At 46.9% G+C, this 22,942-nt stretch overlaps 1 protein-coding gene across 1 annotated transcript in view; it reads left to right on the top strand.

Moving 5' to 3' along the window:
* The window catches only part of plxnd1 (plexin D1), a gene marked incomplete at its 3' end in the record, with an annotated part of 127,196 nt that overhangs the window by 63,154 nt on the left and 41,100 nt on the right, over positions 1-22,942 (top strand). Inside the window, exons 10-14 of the mRNA XM_078535998.1 lie at positions 1,819-1,905; positions 5,040-5,133; positions 8,175-8,338; positions 9,382-9,533; positions 11,165-11,264. Of these exons, the coding sequence (XP_078392124.1) occupies positions 1,819-1,905; positions 5,040-5,133; positions 8,175-8,338; positions 9,382-9,533; positions 11,165-11,264 (597 nt within the window). The remainder of the gene's footprint in view (positions 1-1,818; positions 1,906-5,039; positions 5,134-8,174; positions 8,339-9,381; positions 9,534-11,164; positions 11,265-22,942) is intronic.

Raw genomic sequence — 22,942 nt, 5'->3', positions numbered from 1 at the left:
ATTAAATTTCACCTGCCACTTGTTTGCCATTCCACCAACAAGTCTATGTCCTTTTGAAGTTCTACACTCTCCTCCTCACAGTTCACAATACTTCCAAGTTTTGTATCGTTTGCAAGTTTTGAAATTGTGCCCTTTGCACCAAGGTCTTGGTCATTAATATATATCAGGACAAGCAGGGGTCCTAACACTGACCACTGAGGAACTCCACTATAAACCTACCTCCAGTCCCAAAAACAACCATTCACCACTACTCTCTGTTTCCCCTCAATCAGCCAATTCATGTTGCCACTGTTCCTTTTATTCCATGAGCTATAACTTTGCTCACAAGTCTGTTGTCAAGTGCCTTTTGGAAGTCAATGTACACCAAATGAACAGTATTGCTCTGACCAACCCTCTCTGTTAGCTCATCAAAAAGCTAAAACTAATTAGTTAAACATGATTTTCTCTTAACAAATCCATTCTGTCTTTCCTTAATTAACCAACATTTTCCCAAGCAACTGTTAATTTTGTCCTGAATTATTGTTTCTAAAGACTTCTTCACCAGCGAGGTTAAACTGTCTGGTCTGTATTTCCTGGGTTTATCTTTACACCCTTTTTTGAACAAAAGTGTAATATTTACAATTCTCCAGTGCTCTGGCACCATCCCTGAGTCTAAGGACGAGTGGCAAATTCTGGCCAGTGTCTCCGCAATTTCCACTCTGACTTCCCTCAGTATCCTTGGGTGCATCTCATCCAGTCCTGGTGTCTTATCAACTTTAATTATAGACAGCCCATCCAAACTTCCTCATTACCTGTCTGAATTACCTCCCCTTTCACCATGACCTGGGTAGCATCTTCTTCCTTGGTAAAGACCTTGACTCTCCCCTAAATATCTCTCCTCTAAAAGGTATTGTCCAGTTACCATTCTGCCTTTGATTCCAGTTAACCTGGGTCAGATCCATTCTCACCCCATTGAAGTTGGCTTTCCCCCAGTTAATTATTCTTACTCTGAATTGTTCTCTGCCCTTTTCCATAACCAACCTAAACCTTATAAACCTTCTGATACAATGATCACTGTCCCCTAAATGTTCTCCTACTGACTCTTGATCTACTTAGCTCCTAAGTACCAGGCCTAGCAGTGACTCCTTTCTCATTGAACTGGACTCATGCTGCTGTAGAAAATTCCCCTGAACACACTCTAGGAACTCTTGCCCCTCTCTGCCCTTTACACTAATGCTAACCCAGTCTATATTTGGGCAATTAAAGTCCCCCATTATAACTACTCTATAATTCTTGCATCTCTCTCTGTAATTTCCCTGCAGATTTGTTCCTCTATCTCTTCCCCACTAGCTGATTGTTGTAGACTCCCTCTGAAGAACAATGCCTGCAATTTGTCTTTCCTTCCATCTCTTTTCAGTCGAGTGAAGCCTCCATTAGGATGCCAGCCTGTGTCAGCCCTCAGCTTTACTTCTCTGTCCTAGAGGTAACATTGAGTGAGCTATATCACTACAGTGAGCATCAGATGCCATCTGACCTTGTCTTCACCCAGTGCAAAGGTTATACCCTGCTGCCAGTGGTACTGATTAAACCAGGGAACACAACCTGATTTCCCCTTACTGCCCCTGGCTGTAGGGAAGGGGAGCTCGTGGTCCAGCAGGGGCGGGCTTGGTGAGGCAGAGTGGAGCTGGTGACCAGTCAATCCCCGAATTCGGAGCTCTACACACTCAATCCCATTAGCTACCGACTGCCCAGAGAGCATTAAGGACTATTCTGATTGGCTAATATGATTAATGTAGCAGAATGTGATTGGAGTTCTCACAGTTTTCTCTCCACCCACAGCGCACCAGACTGCAATGTGAGATTGGGCACAGGAGTTATGAAGCACGCTGGCTGAACAGTTCCATGGTGCAGTGTGTAGATGTCGGGGTAAGTATGACACAGGAATCTCAGGACAAGCACTCACACACATAACTCACACTCACGCACAACTCACTCCCACACACACATTCACACACACACACAACTCACACTAACACACACACTCACACACAACTCATACTAATACACACACCCCCACACGCATCTCACGCGAACACACACCCACACACACAGCTCACACTAACACACACACACAACTCACACTAAAACACACACACAACTCACACTAATACACACGTACACACACACACAAACAGATACAACTCACACTAAGACACACATGCACACATACACAAAACACACAAACACACATTTATGCACACATATATACACACAATCACACAAACACACACACATTCACACTCACATTGACACACACAACTCCCACTAGCACACACACACTTGCACACTAACATGACCACACACTCACACTCACACTAGCACACACACAGACACACTCATCCACATACACATGCACACACATGCACACACACACTTACACACACAACTCCCACTCACACACACAACTCACGTGCACACACACACTCACATACGCACACACACACACTTGTACACTCACATGAACACACACTCATATACTCACACACTCACACTGACAGTCACATACAACTCACACTCACACAAACGCACACACAACTCGCTTACACACTCTCACAGCCTCACACTACCACACTCACAGCTCTCTTACACACACAGACACACACATACACAGCTCTGTTACACACACATGACTCTCTCTCACACACACATACACTCACACCTCACAATCTCACTCACACACATACACACTCACGTTAACACGCACACACACACACTCAAAACTCACATATACACACTTGCACACTCACACAAACACACACACACACTCACACTAACAGTCAAACACACACACACACCCACACACATTCATTCACTCTTTCACACACAGTAACACACTCACACACACCCATTCACACATGCTTACACACTCACACAGACACACATGCTCATGCGCACACGCACACTCACATGCTTACACACTCACACTGACAATCACACACGCATACAACTCACACTCAAACACACATACACAACTCTCTTACACACACATATATACAAACTCACACTCACACCTCACAATCTCACTCATATACACACACACACAACTTTCTCTCTCACATACACAATTCTCTCTCTCACAAACACACACACCCACACCTCTCTTACACACCCTCAACTAACACACACACACATACGCACACGCGCAATTCTCTCTCACTCACATATACACACAGACTACTCTCGTATACACACACACCCACACACCTCACATTAACACACACACACACCTCACATTAACACACACACACATACAAAACTCACTAACACACACATAGACACACACAACTCTCTCTCTCACACACACACATACACACAGACAACTCTCTTATACACATACACACTTCACATTAACACACATACCTCACACTAACTAACACACACACAAACTCACAAAGACACATTCATACATGTACACAACTCACACTAACACATTCACACTCATACACACACACAACACACTAACACACACACACAACTCACACTCGCGCACACACAGAACTCACTAATACACACACAGCTCACACTAACACACACACAACTCACACTCACACACACATAGAACTCACACTATTACACATAAAACTCACCATCACACACACACAGCTCACACTAACACACTCACACAACTCACACTGACACTTCACATGCACACAACTCACACACACATTCAAAACTCACACTAACATACATACACACACATAAAAATCACCGTCACAATTCAGGCTAACACACTCACACTCATTCACACACACACTCAACTCATACTAACACACACATACACACTCACCCATTCACCCACTCGCATACACTAACACACTCACACAGGCACACTTACGCTCACACACACGCGCACAACTCATATTCACACTCACACATACACACACACACTCACAAACACACACCACACATACATTGCACACTTTCACTCACACTCACTCGCACACATGCACTCACACTCAAACACACTCACATGTTCACACACTTACACTAACTAACCCCTACAGCTCCCTATAACCTTACTAACTAACCCCTACCAATCCTCTATAACCGCACTAACTAACACCTATCAACCCTCGAGACCTCACTAACCCTTACCAATCCTCTATAACCTCACTAACTAACCTCTACCAACCACGAGACCTCACTAACTAAGCCCTACCAACCCTCTATCACCTCACTAACTAACCCCTACCAACCCTCTATAACCTCACAAATCCTTCCAACCTTCGATAACCTCACTAATGAACCCCTAAAACTTGCTATAACCTCACTAACCACTACCAACCATCTATAACCTCATTAACTAACCCCTACCAACCCTCTATAACCTCACTAACTATCCCCTACCAACTGTCAATACCCTCACGAACTAACCTCTATCAACCCTCTATAACCTCACTAACTATCCCCATGAACCCTCTATAACCTCATTAACTAACCCCTACAACACTCTATAACCTCACCAAAATAACCTCTACCAACCCTCTGTAACCTCACTTACTAACCCTACAAACACTCTCTAACCTCACTAACTAATCCCTACCAACCCTCAATAGCCTCACTAATTAACCCCTAAAGCTCTCTATAACCTCGCTAACCATTACCACCCTCTATAACCTCTAACTAACCCCTACCAACCCTCTACAACCTCACTAACTAACCACTACGAACCCTCTACAACCTCACTAGCTAACCCCTACCAACCCTCAAGACCTCACAAACTAACCCCTACCAACCCTCTATGACCTCACTAACTAACCCCTATCCACAATCTATAACCTCACTAACTAACCCATACAACCCTCTAATTCCACAAACACGTAAGCCCTCTTTGACCCCCCTGGCTGTCACAGTAGACGGTGTCTATCTGAAGCACTCTTGCCTGGATTCGTTTCTGTGACTGCACATGGTGGAGGGAGCAGTGTAAAGGTGTGTAAACAAAGCCCATGCTCCCTCTCTTTAAGCCCCACAAGTAACAACACCCCCCTTTATCCTTTCAGCTGTCCACATCCAACAGGAGCCATCTGTTTCCAGTCCACCTGAGGCTGAATGGGGAACAGGAGAAGTTTATTGACAATCCAAGCACCACCTCAGGTTTCGTTAACTTACTATTTGATTATTGGGTGGCAGCAGCTGGGCAAGGCAGTCTGGTTGAGATCAAGCTTCCTCGACCTTGTTGTTGGCTGATGTGACTTGCAGCTACACATATGGAGCACTAACTGTCCTCTGTTACATCAGAGACTGCTCCTCAAACATAGAACTTTTACTAACTAGCAGAGCAGGAGGCCATTCAGCCCATTTTGTCAATGCCAGTTCATTGGTGACTCGTAAAGTGATTTTTGGGAGTCTGAGGATATGTGCAGCTTGTGTTACCAGCTCTCCAGGATTACCCTGGATATTAAACTCCTGTACACTAGAGTAAGATCATAGAGGCATTAACACAAACCGGATTGTCTTCGTTTTCTTTCTCTTGAATAGCCTGTTTTTGAATTATAAAAATATTGGGGTGTGCTGGGAGGCAGGTTATGTAACCAGGTCACGTGATTGGAGGGGATAGGTCACCTGATAAAAGCTCAAGGAATGTGTCCAATCAGAGTTGGCATCCTAGCTCAGCACCTGATTGGACAGAGTGGGAGAGGGAGCCCACGAGAGTCTGAAACGGGGACAGAGGCAGCTGGCTAATGGCTCTGCAGGCCTGGTCAGTGGAGTGGAAGCCCAAGGCCTAAGACCAATTCAGAAACAGACTTTATTTAAATCCCATTTGCACCAAACAGGCTTGAGGTTACCAATCAGAGGGGAGTTACTGGCTCCTGGCACCCTGTGTGTGGGGTAGGGTTTGGGGTGGAGGCCTGACACACCCACAGCAGACTGGAATTGTTGGTCCTCAGAGGAATACAGATTCCCAGAAACTTTTCATGAAAGGCACCGAGCATCCATTTCCGACTGGCCTATTGGACCAGCCAATACCTGCACAACCAGGGAGATTGCTCATGCTGCAAGCTCTTCCCATTTGAAGCAGAATTTAACAGTCGGGCTCCTATCAGTGGCTCAGTAGCCCGTTTGGCATATTGAAGCAGCGTAGTGCTTGTTTCAGGTAAATACCCTGAACTGGCAATGATGGCGGCCAGTGTAGTTAGGGAATGACGCATCAGCATGAAAAATACAGAGCCACCCCATTCCTCCTACAAGCCCTTTCTTTTCAATCAAATATTACTGGGAATGAACTTGGTCAATTCAATCGAAGAGGTGACAAGATTAGTTCCTACATAGAATTGGCAACAAATCCCAATACTGGAGGAGGGGTTGCTTCAAAACTCAGGCCAAGGTACATTAACAGAGGGAGCTTTACTCTGTATCTAACCCCGTGCTGTACCTGCCCTGGGAGTGTTTGATGGGACAGTGTAGAGGGAGCTTTACTCTGTATCTAACCCCGTGCTGTACCTGTCCTGGGAGCGTTTGATGGGACAGTGTAGAGGGAGATTTGCTCTGTATCTAACCCCATGCTGTACCTGTCCTGGGAGTGTTTGCTGGGGACAGTGTAGAGGGATCTTTACTCTGTATCTAACCCCATGCAGTACCTGCCCTGGGAGTGTTTGATGGGGACAGTGTACAGGGAGCTTTACTCTGTACCTAACCCCATGCTGTACCTGTCCTGGGAGCGTTTGATGGGAACAGTGTAGAGGGAGATTTGCTCTGTATCTAACCCCATGCTGTACCTGTCCTGGGATCGTTTGATGGTACAGTGTAGAGGGAGATTTGCTCTGTATCTAACCCCATGCTGTACCTGTCCTGGGAACGTTTGATGGGACAATGTAGAGGGAGATTTGCTCTGTATCTAACCCCATGCTGTACCTGTCCTGGGAGTGTTTGCTGGGGACAGTGTAGAGGGATCTTTACTCTGTATCTAACCCCATGCAGTACCTGCCCTGGGAGTGTTTGATGGGGACAGTGTACAGGGATCTTTACTCTGTATCTAACCCCGTGCTGTATCTGTCCTGGGAGTGTTTTTATGGGGAAAGTGTAGAGGGAGCTTTACTCTGTATCTAACCCCGTGCTGTGCCTGTCCTGAGAATGTTTGATGGGGACAGTGTAGAGGGAGCTTTACTCTCTATCTAACCCCGTGCTGTGCCTGTCCTGAGAATGTTTGATGGGGACAGTGTAGAGGGAGCTTTACTCTCTATCTAACCCCGTGCTGTGCCTGTCCTGAGAATGTTTGATGGGACAGTGTAGAGGGAGCTTTACTCTGTATCTAACCCCGTGCTGTCCCTGTCCTGGGAGTGTTTGATGGGACAGTGTAGAGGGAGCTTTACTCTGTATCGAACCCCATGCTGTAGCTGTCTTGGGAATCGCAGTTGGATTTTCCTGGACATGACATTGAGCACACCATTCTGGGTTTGGGATCAGTGTTGCTCAGTGCTGTGGATTTGCTCCTGAAGTTCTGTGCATAATTTAGTAAACATTCTCCATCAGTGGGAAACTGTTAGCAAATCTTATTAAATACAAGATTTTATATCATGTGCACTACCAGCCTCCTGATTTAAAAATGGATGTAATTGTGTTGGAAGAAGTTCAGAGAAGGTTTACCAGACTAATACCAGGAATGGGCCGGTTGTCTTATGAGGAAAGATTGGACAGATTAGGCTTGTATACACTGGAGTTTAGAAGAGTAAGAGGTGACTTAATTGAAATATTTAAGATTCTGAGGGGTCTTGACAGGGTGGATGTGGAGAGTGTGTTTCCTCTTGTGGGAGAATCTAGAACTAGGGGGTCACTGTTTAAAAATAAGGGGTCGCCCATTTAAAACAGAGATAAGGTGAAATTTTTTCTCTCAGAGGGGTTGTGAATCTTTGGAACTCTCTTCCTCAAAAGACGGTAGAAGCAGAGCCTTTGAATGTTTTTAAGGCAGAGCGAGATAGATTCTTGATTAACAAGAGGGTGAAAGGTTATCGGGGGTGGGCAGGAATGTGGAGTTGTGATTACAATCAGATCAGCCATGATCTTATTGAATAGCAGAGCAGGATCGAGAGGCCGAATGGCCTATTCCTTTGTATGTTTGAATGTTTGTCTGTTCACACATGTGGATGTGGACTTCTGATGACTCCACTAACTGGTAGAGTTTTGATGTGTTTCTGCAGTGGAAGTGTATAACTGTGAGAGTGGGAGCTCCGAGTGCTCAGCCTGCTGGGGCCGGGAAGACCAAGGCCATCAGTGTGTCTGGTGTAAAAGCACCCAGAGCTGTAAACTGCGGAGTGAGTGCGGACAGATAGAGGAGACCTGCCCTGCCCCCGAGATCCAACAGGTAAGTAATTGGTGACATTTCACATTCATCCCAGAACCTGAACCTTTCTGTGTTCCAGCTCCCCTCTATCTCTGCTATCAGCTCCAGGGTACAGGCCGACAGACCATACTCATCAGCTGCTGCTGCCTGTTAAAGGGTAGTGTGCATGCGCGTGTGTGTGTTTGTTTGTGTGTGCGTGTGGATGCATGTGTACGCATGCATGTGTATGTGTATGTTGGCATGCGTGTGCGCATGTGCCTGTGTGTGTATGTGTATGTATGCATGTGCATGCATGTGTATGTGTGTGCACGTGTGTATGTGTGTATGCATATGCATGTGTGTGTGCATGTGTGCACATGTATGTGTGTGCGCATGTGCATGCATGCGTGTGCATGCATGAATATCTATGCCCAGGCACACTGGGGGGGTTCCATTGCTGAATCCCCTGCCATTAACATCCTGGGGGTTACCATTGACCAGAAACTGAACTGGACCAGCCATATAAATACTGTGGCTACAAGAGCAGGTCAGAGGCTAGGAATCCTGCAGTGAGTAACTCACCTCCTGACTCCCCAAAGCCTGTCCACCATCTACAAGGCACAAGTCAGGAGTGTGATGGAATACTCCCCACTTGCCTGGATGAGTGCAGCTCCCACAACACTCAAGAAGCTCAACACCATCCAGGACAAAGCAGCCCACTTGATTGTTTGTGGATGGGGTGCCATTCACTCCCTCCACCACTGACGCACAGTGGCAGCAGTGTGTACCATCTACAAGATGCACTACAGGAATTCACCAAGGCTCCTTAGACAGCACCTTCCAAACCCACGGCCTCTACCACCTAGAAAGACAAGGCCAGCAGACACATGGGAACACCACCACCTGGAAGTTCGTGACTTGGAAATATTTCACCGTCCCTTCACTTTCGCTGGATCAAAATCCTGGATAGCCAGAGGTGTCCACATCCCGTAAAAGAATAAAATAAGGGAGGTTTTCAGCTCTCTTTGCTTCAGTAGAATACTATGAGTGAGGAAGCAGCTGACTGAAGGGTGTGTGTTTTTCAGATAGAGCCCCTGACTGGTCCTGTGGATGGAGGGACCCTCCTCACAATTCGAGGCAGGAACCTGGGCCGCAGGTTCAGTGACATTGTTGAGGGTGTTCACATTGCTGAAGTCTCATGTATTCCTGTGCAGGAGAGTTATATCGTTTCAGAACAGTAAGTAAACTGACTGTTGTTTCTTCATTTTACAACTCTTCTTACTCCCCGCTGGTTTTCTGCTTTCAGTGGCCAGAAATGTACCATAATGGTGGCTTTCAGCACTCCCACTGATGTATGTGGTGAATGTGGTCCATGTGATCCTCTGTGTGGTCAGATTCACTCTCATCTGGCTCTCTACAGCTGCTGTGTGTCTTAGTGTTAGCTCCTCGACATACATCACAGTGTGTAAAGGGAAAGAAACAGGGACTGGAGAAGGGTCTGAGGGGAAGGGCTATGAGGGATGAGGGTGGGGCTATGAGGAGAAGGGGAGGGGCTGTGAGGGATGGGGCGGGGCTATGAGAGGAGGGGTGACTATGAGGAGAAGGGGAGGGGCTGTGAGGGTTTGGGGCGGGGCTATGAGAGGAGGGGGTGACTATGAGAAGGGGAGGGGGATGGGGCGTGGCTATGAGAGGAGGGGGTGACTATGAGGAGAAGGGGAGGGGCTGAGAGGGATGGGGGCAGGTCTATGAGAGGAGCGGGTAACTATGAGGAGAAGGGGAGGGGCTGTGAGGGATGGGGGCGGGGCTATGAGAGGAGGGGGTGACTATAAGGAGAAGGGGAGGGGCTGTGAGGAGTGGGGGAGGACTTTGAGGGAGGAGGGCAGAGAGAGGATTGGAGGAGAGGCTGTGAAGTGATTAGGGGTGGGGTTGTGTGGGGAGGGAGAGGGGCTGGTGGGGGATTTGCATAAGAAGCTCTGAGGGAGGTATTTGGGGAAGGATCTGTGAGAAGGGTATTTGGGGAAGGGTCTGTGAGGAAGGTATTTGGGGAAAGGTCTGTGGGCAGGTATTTGGGGAGTGGTCTGTGGGGAGGTATTTGGGGAAGGGTCTGTGAGGGGGGTATTTGGAGAAGGGTCTGTGAGGGGGGTATTTGGGGAAGGGTTTGTGAGGGGGGTATTTGGGGAAGGGTCTGTGGGGAGGTATTTGGGGAAGGGTCTGTAGGGAGATATTTGGGGAGTGGTCTGTGGGGAGGTATTTGGGGAAGGGTCTGTGAGTGGGTATTTGGGGATGGTCTGTGAGGGGGGTATATGGGGAATGGTCTGTGTGGAGGATTTTGGGGAGTGGTCTGTGGGGAGGTATTTGGGGAAGGGTCTGTGAGGGGGGTATTTGGAGAAGGGTCTGTGAGGGTGTTATTTGGGGAAGGGTCTGTGAGGGGGTATTTGGGGAAGGGTCTGTGGGGAGGTATTTGGGGAAGGGTCTTTGAGGGGGGTATTTGGGGGTCTATGAGGGGGTTCCTGGGGAAGGGTTTGTAGGGAGGTATTTGGGGAAGGGTCTGTGGGGAGGTATTTGGGGTGGGGTCTGTGAGGGGGTTATTTGGGGAAGGGTCTGTGAGAGGGGTATTTGGGGAAAGATCTGTGGGGAGGTATTTGGGGAAGGGTCTGTGAGAGGGGTATTTGGGGAAAGATCTGTGGGGAGGTATTTGGGGAAAGATCTATGGGGAGGTATTTGGGGAAGAGGCTGTGAGAGGGGTATTTGGGGCAGGGTCTTTGAGAGGGGTATTTGGGGCAGGGCCTGTGAAGGGGGAATTTGGAGAAGGGGTTGTGAGGAGTGTTGATCTTCTTTCCTGCTGAATGCTCATATTCCTGACTGCAGGATTGTTTGCCGCACCGGTCAAGCTAATCGAGAGTTTACGGACTCGGTGAGAGTGAGTATACGGGAGGAAGGGCACTCCAACCAGAGATTCTCATATCTGGTAAGTCTGAGTATTGATATCCCCCTTGAACAGCAGCAAGGTCTCGTATCACTTGTACAGATTTCAATGTTCAATATTAGTAAGAGCAGACAGGAGGTACAAGTGAAAAAGACTAGGATTGTCCGATTGCTTTATCTGGGAAACACCTGATTCAGTGAAAGCAAAGGTCGGACATAAAGCTGCAGAAAAAGTGGCTGTGATGGAAGTAACTGGATGGAAAGGCTAGCCCCTCCCCCACCCCTCATAGCCCCTCCACCACCCCTCACAGCCCCTCCCCATCACTCATAGCCCCTCCCCCACCCCTCATAGTCCCCCCTCACCCCTCACAGCCCCTCCCCATCACTCATAGCCCCTCCCCCACCCCAATAGCCCCCCTCACCCCTCACAGCCCCTCCCTATCACTCACAGCCCCTCCCCACCCCTCACAGCCCCTCCCCACCCCTCACAGCCCCTCCCCCACCCCACACAGCCCCTCCCCACCCCTCACAAACCCTCCCCCACCCCTCAGCCCCTCCCCCACCCCTCATAGCCCTTCCCCACCACTCATAGCCCCTCCCCCACTCCTCAGCCCCTCCCCCACCCCTCACAGCCCCTCCCCCACCCCTCACAGCCCCTCCCCACCCCTCATAGCCCCTCCCCCACCCCTCACAGCCCCTCCCCCACCCAGCACAGCCCCTCCCCACCCCTCACAGCCCCTCCCCCACCCCTCAGCCCCTCCCCATCCCTCATAGTCCCACCCCCACCCCTCACAGCCCCTCCCCCACACCTCACAGCCCCTCCCTCACCCCACAGAGCCCCCACCCACCCCTCAGCCCCTCACAACCCCTGCCCCACCCCTCACAGACTGACCCTGCCCCTCACAGCCAAAACACACATTGGTCACTGGGGCTGACCTGTGTCGAGGCAGATGCACAGGTGGGAACAGAAAGGCTAAAGGACCTTTGGGATCCTGAATGAAGCAAAGTAAGATTGTTCTCCAGGTGTGAACCGGAACTGCAGAGAGGAGCTAACAGTTAGAGAAGAAGTAAAATTATAACAAGGGAAACCACTTGCAAAAGATCTGCACAGGAGAGATGTACAAACAGACACAGGAGGTCAAGGACTGGTGAGAATAAATCACAGGCTAACAGAAAAGGGGATGTAAGGGAGCCATCAAGGATAGATTGATGACAGGGGAACAAGCACAGACATGCAGAAATTCTTTAAAGGGGTTAGTTTCTGAACAACAGTCTGTGTGGAGACAATTATCAGAGAGTTGAGGTAACAGTCTGTTATTTCAGAGTGAGGAAGAATGCATGGGGACTGAGAAATTAGTGAAAAGCAGTTAAGTTCAGATAGGGATAAAGCATGTTTTGAAGGAAAGAAGGTGAATATTAAAGTTGGTCCTTCCCATCAGGAAGTGCCAAGTGTTTCACAGCAGTGACGGGATGTAATTCAGAGACAATTGATCATGTGCCAATAAACTCCAGGATTCACCCTGGCTGCATAGGATTCAGTTATGTATTAAGCTGAATGAACCAATAAATAAAGTAATTCCCTTTTTCCTCCATTACACAAAGACCTGAATATAATTCAAAATAAAGGAGAAGTTTAACTATGGAGGAAAAGTGGATTAAAAAATGAAACCCCTCGATTAGATTCCAGTCTGTAACTCACTCCCGAGCATCAGTTATTCTATATATAAACCACCCGAACCCTTCAATTAGATTCCAGCCTGTAACTCACTCCCGGGTATCTGTTATTCTATATATAAACCACCCGAACCCCTCGATTAGATTGCAGTCTGTAACTCACTCCCGGGTATCTGTTATTAGAGTCCATTATTAAGGATGAGATTTCAGAATACTTGGAAGTGCATGGTAAAATAGGGCAAAGTCAGCATGGTTTCATCAAGAGGAGGTCATGCCTGACAAATCTGTTAGAATTCTTTGAGGAGGTAACGAGTAGGTTAGACAAAGGAGAGCCAATGGATATTATCTACTTGGACTTCCAGAAGGCCTTTGACAAGGTGCCGCACAGGAGGCTGCTCAGTAAGATAAGATCCCATGGTGTTAGAGGCAAGGTACTAGCATGGATAGAAGATTGGCTGTCTGGCAGGAGGCAGAGAGTGGGGATAAGGGGGTCCTTCTCAGGTTGGTGGCCGGTGACTAGTGGAGTTCCGCAGGGGTCAGTGTTGGGACCACAACTTTTCACTTTATACATTAATGATCTAGATGAAGGAACTGAGGGCATCCTGGCTAAGTTTGCAGATGATACAAAGATAGGTGGAGGGACAGGTAGTATTGAGGAGGCGGGGAGGCTGCAGAAGGATTTGGACAGGTTAGGAGAATGGGCAAAGAAGTGGCAAATGGAATACAACGTGGGGAAGTGTGAGGTCATGCACTTTGGTAGGAAGAATAGGGGCATAGACTATTTTCTAAATGGGGAGAGAATTCAGAAATCTGGAGTGCAAAGGGACTTGGGAGTCCTAGTCCAGGATTCTCTTAAGGTTAACTTGCAGGTTGAGTCGGTAGTTAGGAAGGCAAATGCAATGTTGGCATTTATTTCGAGAGGACTAGAATATAAAAGCAGGGATGTGCTGCTGAGGCTTTATAAGGCTCTGGTCAGACCAGATTTAGAATATTGCGAGCAATTTTGGGCCCCGTATCTCAGGAAGGATGTTCTGGCCCTGGAGAGGGTCCAGAGGAGGTTGACGAGAATGATCCCAGGAATGAAAGGCTTAACATATGAGGAACGTTTGAGGACTCTGGGTCTATACTCGATGGAGTTTAGAAAGATGAGGGGGGATCTGATTGAAAATTACAGAATCCTGAAAGGCCTGGATAGAGTGGACGTGGGGAAGATGTTTCCATTAGTAGGATAGACTAGGACCCAAGGGCACAGCCTCAGAGTAAAGGGAAGACCTTTTAGAACAGAGATGAGGAGAAACTTCTTTAGACAGAGAGTGATGAATCTATGGAATTCATTGCCACAGAAGGCTGTGGAGGCCAAGTCATTGAGTGTATTTAAAACCGAGATAGATAGGTTCTTGATTGGTAAGGGGATCAAAGGTTATGGGGAGAAGGCGAGAGAATGGGTTGAGAAACTTATCAGCCACGATTGAATGGCGGAGCAGACTCGATGGGCCGAATGGCCTAATTTCTGCTCCTATGTCTTATGGTCTTCTGGTCTTATTCTATATATAAAACACCCGAACCCCTCGATTAGATTCCAGTCTGTAACTCACTCCCGGGTATCTGTTATTCTATATATAAACTACCCGAACCCCTCGATTAGATTCCAGTCTGTAACTCATTCCGTGGTATTTATTATTCTGTATATAAACCACCCAAAACCCTCAATTAGATTCCAGTCTGTAACTCACTCCCGGATATCTGTTATTCTATACATAAACCACCCGAACCCCTCGATTAGATTGCAGTCTGTAACTCACTCACGAGTATCTGTTATTTTATATGTAAACCACCTGAACCCCTCGATTAGATTCCAGTCTATAACTCATTCCGTGGTATTTATTATTCTGTATATAAACCACCCGAAATCCTCAATTAGATTCCAGTCTGTAACTCACTCCCGAGTATCTGTTATTTTATATGTAAACCACCCAAACCCCTGCATTAGATTCCAGTCTGTAACTCACTCCCGGGTATCTGTTATTCTGTATATAAACCACCCAAAACCCTCAATTAGATCCCAGTCTGTAACTCACTCCCGGGTATCTGTTATTCTATACAAAAACCACCCGATCCCCTCGATTAGATTCCAGTCTGTAACTCACTCCCGGGTATCTGTTATTCTGTATATAAACCACCTGAACCCCTCGATTAGATTCCAGTCTGTAACTCACTCCCGAGTGTGCGGTGAGGCCACAGCTGGAGTACTGTGTGCAGTTCTGGTCACCACATTATAGGAAGGATGTGATTGCACTGGAGAGGGTGCAGAGGAGATTCACCAGGATGTTGCCTGGGATGAAACATTTAAATTATGAAGTGAGGTTGGATAGACTTGGGTTGTTTTCGTTGGAGCAGAGAAGATTGAGGGGCGACCTGATCGAGGTGTACAAGATTATAAGGGGCATGGACAGGGTGGATAGGGAGCAGCTGTTCCCCTTAGTTGAAGGGTTAGTCACAAGGGGCCATAAGTTCAAGGTGATGGGCAGGATGTTTAGGGGGGATGTGAGGCAAAACTTTTTTTCCCAGAGGGTGATGACGGTCTGGAATGCGCTGCCTGGGAGGGTGGTGGTGGCGGGTTGCCTCACATCCTTTAAAAAGTACCTGGATGAGCACATAGCACGTCATAGCATTCAAGGCTATGGGCCAAGTGCCGGTAAATTGGATTATGTAGGTAGGTCAGGTGTTTCTCATGTGTCGGTGCAGATTCGATGGGCCGAAGGGTCTCTTCTGCACTTTGTGATTCTGTATCTGTTATTCTATATATAAACCACCCAAAACCCTCAATTAGATTCCAGTCTGTAACTCACTCCCGGGTATCTGTTATTCTATGCATAAACAAACCCGAACCCCTCGATTAGATTCCAGTCTGTAACTCACTCCCGGGTATCTGTTATTCTATATATAAACCATCCGAACCCCTCGATTAGATTGCAGTCTGTAACTCACTCCCGGGTATCTGTTATTCTATATATAAACCAACCGAACCCCTCGATTAGATTCCAGTCTGTAACTCACTCCGTGGTATTTATTATTCTGTATATAAACCACCCGAAACCCTCATTTAGATTCCAGTCTGTAACTCACTCCCGAGTATCTGTTATTTTATATGTAAACCACCCAAACCCCTGCATTAGATTCCAGTCTGTAACTCACTCCCGGGTATCTGTAATTCTGTATATAACCCACCCGAACCCATCGATTAGATTCCAGTCTGTAACTCACTCCCGGGTATCTGTTATTCTGTATATAAACCACCCGAACCCATCGATTAGATTCCAGTCTGTAACTCACTCCCGGGTATCTGTTATTCTGTATATAAACCACCCGAACCCATCGATTAGATTCCAGTCTGTAACTCACTCCCGGATATCTGTTATTCTATATATAAACCAACCGAACCCCTCGATTAGATTCCAGTCTGTAACTCACTCCGTGGTATTTATTATTCTGTATATAAACCACCCGAAACCCTCATTTAGATTCCAGTCTGTAACTCACTCCCGAGTATCTGTTATTTTATATGTAAACCACCCAAACCCCTGCATTAGATTCCAGTCTGTAACTCACTCCCGGGTATCTGTAATTCTGTATATAACCCACCCGAACCCATCGATTAGATTCCAGTCTGTAACTCACTCCCGGGTATCTGTTATTCTGTATATAAACCACCCGAACCCATCGATTAGATTCCAGTCTGTAACTCACTCCCGGGTATCTGTTATTCTGTATATAAACCACCCGAACCCATCGATTAGATTCCAGTCTGTAACTCACTCCCGGATATCTGTTATTCTATATATAAACCAACCGAACCCCTCGATTAGATTCCAGTCTGTAACTCACTCCGTGGTATTTATTATTCTGTATATAAACCACCCGAAACCCTCATTTAGATTCCAGTCTGTAACTCACTCCCGAGTATCTGTTATTTTATATGTAAACCACCCAAACCCCTGCATTAGATTCCAGTCTGTAACTCACTCCCGGGTATCTGTAATTCTGTATATAACCCACCCGAACCCATCGATTAGATTCCAGTCTGTAACTCACTCCCGGGTATCTGTTATTCTGTATATAAACCACCCGAACCCATCGATTAGATTCCAGTCTGTAACTCACTCCCGGGTATCTGTTATTCTGTATATAAACCACCCGAACCCATCGATTAGATTCCAGTCTGTAACTCACTCCCAGGTATCTGTTATTCTGTATATAAACCACCTGAACCCCTCGATTAGATTCCAGTCTATAACTCACTCCCGAGTGTGTGGTGAGGCCACAGCTGGAGTACTGTGTGCAGTTCTGGTCGCCACATTATAGGAAGGATGTGATTGCACTGGAGGGGGTGCAGAGGAGATTCACCAGGATGTTGCCTGGGATGAAACATTTAAGTTATGAAGTGAGGTTGCATAGACTTGGGTTGTTTTCGTTGGAGCAGAGAAGACTGAGGGGCGACCTGATTGAGGTGTACAAGATTATGAGGGGCATGGACAGGGTGGATAGGGAGCAGCTGTTCCCCTTAGTTGAAGGATTAGACACAATGGGCCATAAGTTCAAAGTGATGGGCAGGCTGTTTAGGGGGGATGTGAAGCAAAACTTTTTTTCCCAGAGGGTGGTGACGGTCTGGAATGCACTGCCTGGGAGGATGGTGGTAGCGGGTTGCCTCACATCCTTTAAAAAGTACCTGGATGAGCACTTGGCACGTCATAACATTCAAGGCTATGGGCCAAGTGCCGGTAAATGGGATTATGTAGGTAGGTCAGGTGTTTCTCATGTGTCGGTGCAGATTCGATGGGCCAAAGGGTCCCTTCTGCACTGTGAGATTCTGTGATTCTGTATCTGTTATTCTATATATAAACCACCTGAACCCCTCGATTAGATTCCAGTCTGTAACTCACTCCCGGGTATCTGTTATTCTATACATAAACCACCCGAACCCCTCGATTAGATTCCAGTCTGTAACTCACTCCCGGGTATCTGTTATTCTATATATAAACCACCCAAACCCTTCAATTAGATTCTAGTCTGTAACTCACTCCCGGGTATCTGTTATTAGAGTCCATTATTAAGGATGAGATTTCAGAACACTTGGAAGTGCATGGTAAAATAGGGCAAAGTCAGCATGGTTTCATCAAGGGGAGGTCATGCCTGACAAATCTGTTAGAATTCTTTGAGGAGGTAACGAGTAGGTTAGACAAAGGAGAGCCAATGGATGTTATCTACTTGGACTTCCAGAAGGCCTTTGACAAGGTGCCGCACAGGAGGCTGCTCAGTAAGATAAGATCCCATGGTGTTAGAGGCAAGGTACTAGCATGGATAGAAGATTGGCTGTCTGGCAGGAGGCAGAGAGTGGGGATAAGGGGGTCCTTCTCAGGTTGGTGGCCGGTGACTAGTGGAGTTCCGCAGGGGTCAGTGTTGGGACCACAACTTTTCACTTTATACATTAATGATCTAGATGAAGGAACTGAGGGCATCCTGGCTAAGTTTGCAGATGATACAAAGATAGGTGGAGGGACAGGTAGTATTGAGGAGGCGGGGAGGCTGCAGAAGGATTTGGACAGGTTAGGAGAATGGGCAAAGAAGTGGCAAATGGAATACAACGTGGGGAAGTGTGAGGTCATGCACTTTGGTAGGAAGAATAGGGGCATAGACTATTTTCTAAATGGGGAGAGAATTCAGAAATCTGGAGTGCAAAGGGACTTGGGAGTCCTAGTCCAGGATTCTCTTAAGGTTAACTTGCAGGTTGAGTCGGTAGTTAGGAAGGCAAATGCAATGTTGGCATTTATTTCGAGAGGACTAGAATATAAAAGCAGGGATGTGCTGCTGAGGCTTTATAAGGCTCTGGTCAGACCAGATTTAGAATATTGCGAGCAATTTTGGGCCCCGTATCTCAGGAAGGATGTTCTGGCCCTGGAGAGGGTCCAGAGGAGGTTGACGAGAATGATCCCAGGAATGAAAGGCTTAACATATGAGGAACGTTTGAGGACTCTGGGTCTATACTCGATGGAGTTTAGAAAGATGAGGGGGGATCTGATTGAAAATTACAGAATCCTGAAAGGCCTGGATAGAGTGGACGTGGGGAAGATGTTTCCATTAGTAGGATAGACTAGGACCCAAGGGCACAGCCTCAGAGTAAAGGGAAGACCTTTTAGAACAGAGATGAGGAGAAACTTCTTTAGACAGAGAGTGATGAATCTATGGAATTCATTGCCACAGAAGGCTGTGGAGGCCAAGTCATTGAGTGTATTTAAAACCGAGATAGATAGGTTCTTGATTGGTAAGGGGATCAAAGGTTATGGGGAGAAGGCGAGAGAATGGGTTGAGAAACTTATCAGCCACGATTGAATGGCGGAGCAGACTCGATGGGCCGAATGGCCTAATTTCTGCTCCTATGTCTTATGGTCTTCTGGTCTTATTCTATATATAAAACACCCGAACCCCTCGATTAGATTCCAGTCTGTAACTCACTCCTGGGTATCTGTTATTCTATATATAAACTACCCGAACCCCTCGATTAGATTCCAGTCTGTAACTCATTCCGTGGTATTTATTATTCTGTATATAAACCACCCAAAACCCTCAATTAGATTCCAGTCTGTAACTCACTCCCGGATATCTGTTATTCTATACATAAACCACCCGAACCCCTCGATTAGATTGCAATCTGTAACTCACTCACGAGTATCTGTTATTTTATATGTAAACCACCTGAACCCCTCGATTAGATTCCAGTCTATAACTCATTCCGTGGTATTTATTATTCTGTATATAAACCACCCGAAATCCTCAATTAGATTCCAGTCTGTAACTCACTCCCGAGTATCTGTTATTTTATATGTAAACCACCCAAACCCCTGCATTAGATTCCAGTCTGTAACTCACTCCCGGGTATCTGTTATTCTGTATATAAACCACCCAAAACCCTCAATTAGATCCCAGTCTGTAACTCACTCCCGGGTATCTGTTATTCTATACAAAAACCACCCGATCCCCTCGATTAGATTCCAGTCTGTAACTCACTCCCGGGTATCTGTTATTCTGTATATAAACCACCTGAACCCCTCGATTAGATTCCAGTCTGTAACTCACTCCCGAGTGTGCGGTGAGGCCACAGCTGGAGTACTGTGTGCAGTTCTGGTCACCACATTATAGGAAGGATGTGATTGCACTGGAGAGGGTGCAGAGGAGATTCACCAGGATGTTGCCTGGGATGAAACATTTAAATTATGAAGTGAGGTTGGATAGACTTGGGTTGTTTTCGTTGGAGCAGAGAAGATTGAGGGGCGACCTGATCGAGGTGTACAAGATTATAAGGGGCATGGACAGGGTGGATAGGGAGCAGCTGTTCCCCTTAGTTGAAGGGTTAGTCACAAGGGGCCATAAGTTCAAGGTGATGGGCAGGATGTTTAGGGGGGATGTGAGGCAAAACTTTTTTTCCCAGAGGGTGATGACGGTCTGGAATGCGCTGCCTGGGAGGGTGGTGGTGGCGGGTTGCCTCACATCCTTTAAAAAGTACCTGGATGAGCACATAGCACGTCATAGCATTCAAGGCTATGGGCCAAGTGCCGGTAAATTGGATTATGTAGGTAGGTCAGGTGTTTCTCATGTGTCGGTGCAGATTCGATGGGCCGAAGGGTCTCTTCTGCACTTTGTGATTCTGTATCTGTTATTCTATATATAAACCACCCAAAACCCTCAATTAGATTCCAGTCTGTAACTCACTCCCGGGTATCTGTTATTCTATGCATAAACAAACCCGAACCCCTCGATTAGATTCCAGTCTGTAACTCACTCCCGGGTATCTGTTATTCTATATATAAACCATCCGAACCCCTCGATTAGATTGCAGTCTGTAACTCACTCCCGGGTATCTGTTATTCTATATATAAACCAACCGAACCCCTCGATTAGATTCCAGTCTGTAACTCACTCCGTGGTATTTATTATTCTGTATATAAACCACCCGAAACCCTCATTTAGATTCCAGTCTGTAACTCACTCCCGAGTATCTGTTATTTTATATGTAAACCACCCAAACCCCTGCATTTGATTCCAGTCTGTAACTCACTCCCGGGTATCTGTTATTAGAGTCCATTATTAAGGATGAGATTTCAGAACACTTGGAAGTGCATGGTAAAATAGGGCAAAGTCAGCATGGTTTCATCAAGGGGAGGTCATGCCTGACAAATCTGTTAGAATTCTTTGAGGAGGTAACGAGTAGGTTAGACAAAGGAGAGCCAATGGATGTTATCTACTTGGACTTCCAGAAGGCCTTTGACAAGGTGCCGCACAGGAGGCTGCTCAGTAAGATAAGATCCCATGGTGTTAGAGGCAAGGTACTAGCATGGATAGAAGATTGGCTGTCTGGCAGGAGGCAGAGAGTGGGGATAAGGGGGTCCTTCTCAGGTTGGTGGCCGGTGACTAGTGGAGTTCCGCAGGGGTCAGTGTTGGGACCACAACTTTTCACTTTATACATTAATGATCTAGATGAAGGAACTGAGGGCATCCTGGCTAAGTTTGCAGATGATACAAAGATAGGTGGAGGGACAGGTAGTATTGAGGAGGCGGGGAGGCTGCAGAAGGATTTGGACAGGTTAGGAGAATGGGCAAAGAAGTGGCAAATGGAATACAACGTGGGGAAGTGTGAGGTCATGCACTTTGGTAGGAAGAATAGGGGCATAGACTATTTTCTAAATGGGGAGAGAATTCAGAAATCTGGAGTGCAAAGGGACTTGGGAGTCCTAGTCCAGGATTCTCTTAAGGTTAACTTGCAGGTTGAGTCGGTAGTTAGGAAGGCAAATGCAATGTTGGCATTTATTTCGAGAGGACTAGAATATAAAAGCAGGGATGTGCTGCTGAGGCTTTATAAGGCTCTGGTCAGACCAGATTTAGAATATTGCGAGCAATTTTGGGCCCCGTATCTCAGGAAGGATGTTCTGGCCCTGGAGAGGGTCCAGAGGAGGTTGACGAGAATGATCCCAGGAATGAAAGGCTTAACATATGAGGAACGTTTGAGGACTCTGGGTCTATACTCGATGGAGTTTAGAAAGATGAGGGGGGATCTGATTGAAAATTACAGAATCCTGAAAGGCCTGGATAGAGTGGACGTGGGGAAGATGTTTCCATTAGTAGGATAGACTAGGACCCAAGGGCACAGCCTCAGAGTAAAGGGAAGACCTTTTAGAACAGAGATGAGGAGAAACTTCTTTAGACAGAGAGTGATGAATCTATGGAATTCATTGCCACAGAAGGCTGTGGAGGCCAAGTCATTGAGTGTATTTAAAACCGAGATAGATAGGTTCTTGATTGGTAAGGGGATCAAAGGTTATGGGGAGAAGGCGAGAGAATGGGTTGAGAAACTTATCAGCCATGATTGAATGGCGGAGCAGACTCGATGGGCCGAATGGCCTAATTTCTGCTCCTATGTCTTATGGTCTTCTGGTCTTATTCTATATATAAACCACCCGAACCCCTCGATTAGATTCCAGTCTATAACTCACTCCCGAGTGTGTGGTGAGGCCACGGTTGGAGTACTGTGTGCAGTTCTGGTCACCACATTATAGGAAGGATGTGATTGCACTGGAGAGGGTGCAGAGGAGATTCACCAGGATGTTGCCTGGGATGAAACATTTAAGTTATGAAGTGAGGTTGGATAGAGTTGGGTTGTTTTCGTTGGAGCAGAGAAGACTGAGGGGCGACCTGATCGAGGTGTACAAGATTATGAGGGGCATGGACAGGGTGGATAGGGAGCAGCTGTTCCCCTTAGTTGAAGGGTTAGTCACAATGGGCCATAAGTTCAAGGTGATGGGCAGGATGTTTAGTGGGGATGTGAAGCAAAAACTTTTTTTCCCAGAGGGTGGTGACGGTCTGGAATGCACTGCCTGGGAGGGTGGTGGTGGCGGGTTGCCTCACATCCTTTAAGAAGCACTTGGATGAGCACTTGGCACGTCATAACATTCAAGGCTATGGGCAAAGTGCCGGTAAATGGGATTATGTAGGTAGGTC

Source organism: Cetorhinus maximus, unplaced genomic scaffold, assembly GCF_964194155.1.
Source record: "Cetorhinus maximus unplaced genomic scaffold, sCetMax3.hap1.1 HAP1_SCAFFOLD_807, whole genome shotgun sequence".
In the NCBI taxonomy this organism is placed as follows: Eukaryota; Metazoa; Chordata; class Chondrichthyes; order Lamniformes; family Cetorhinidae; genus Cetorhinus; species Cetorhinus maximus.
The sequence above is the reverse complement of the archived record's forward strand: the minus strand, read 5'-3'. Positions and strand labels throughout refer to the sequence as shown.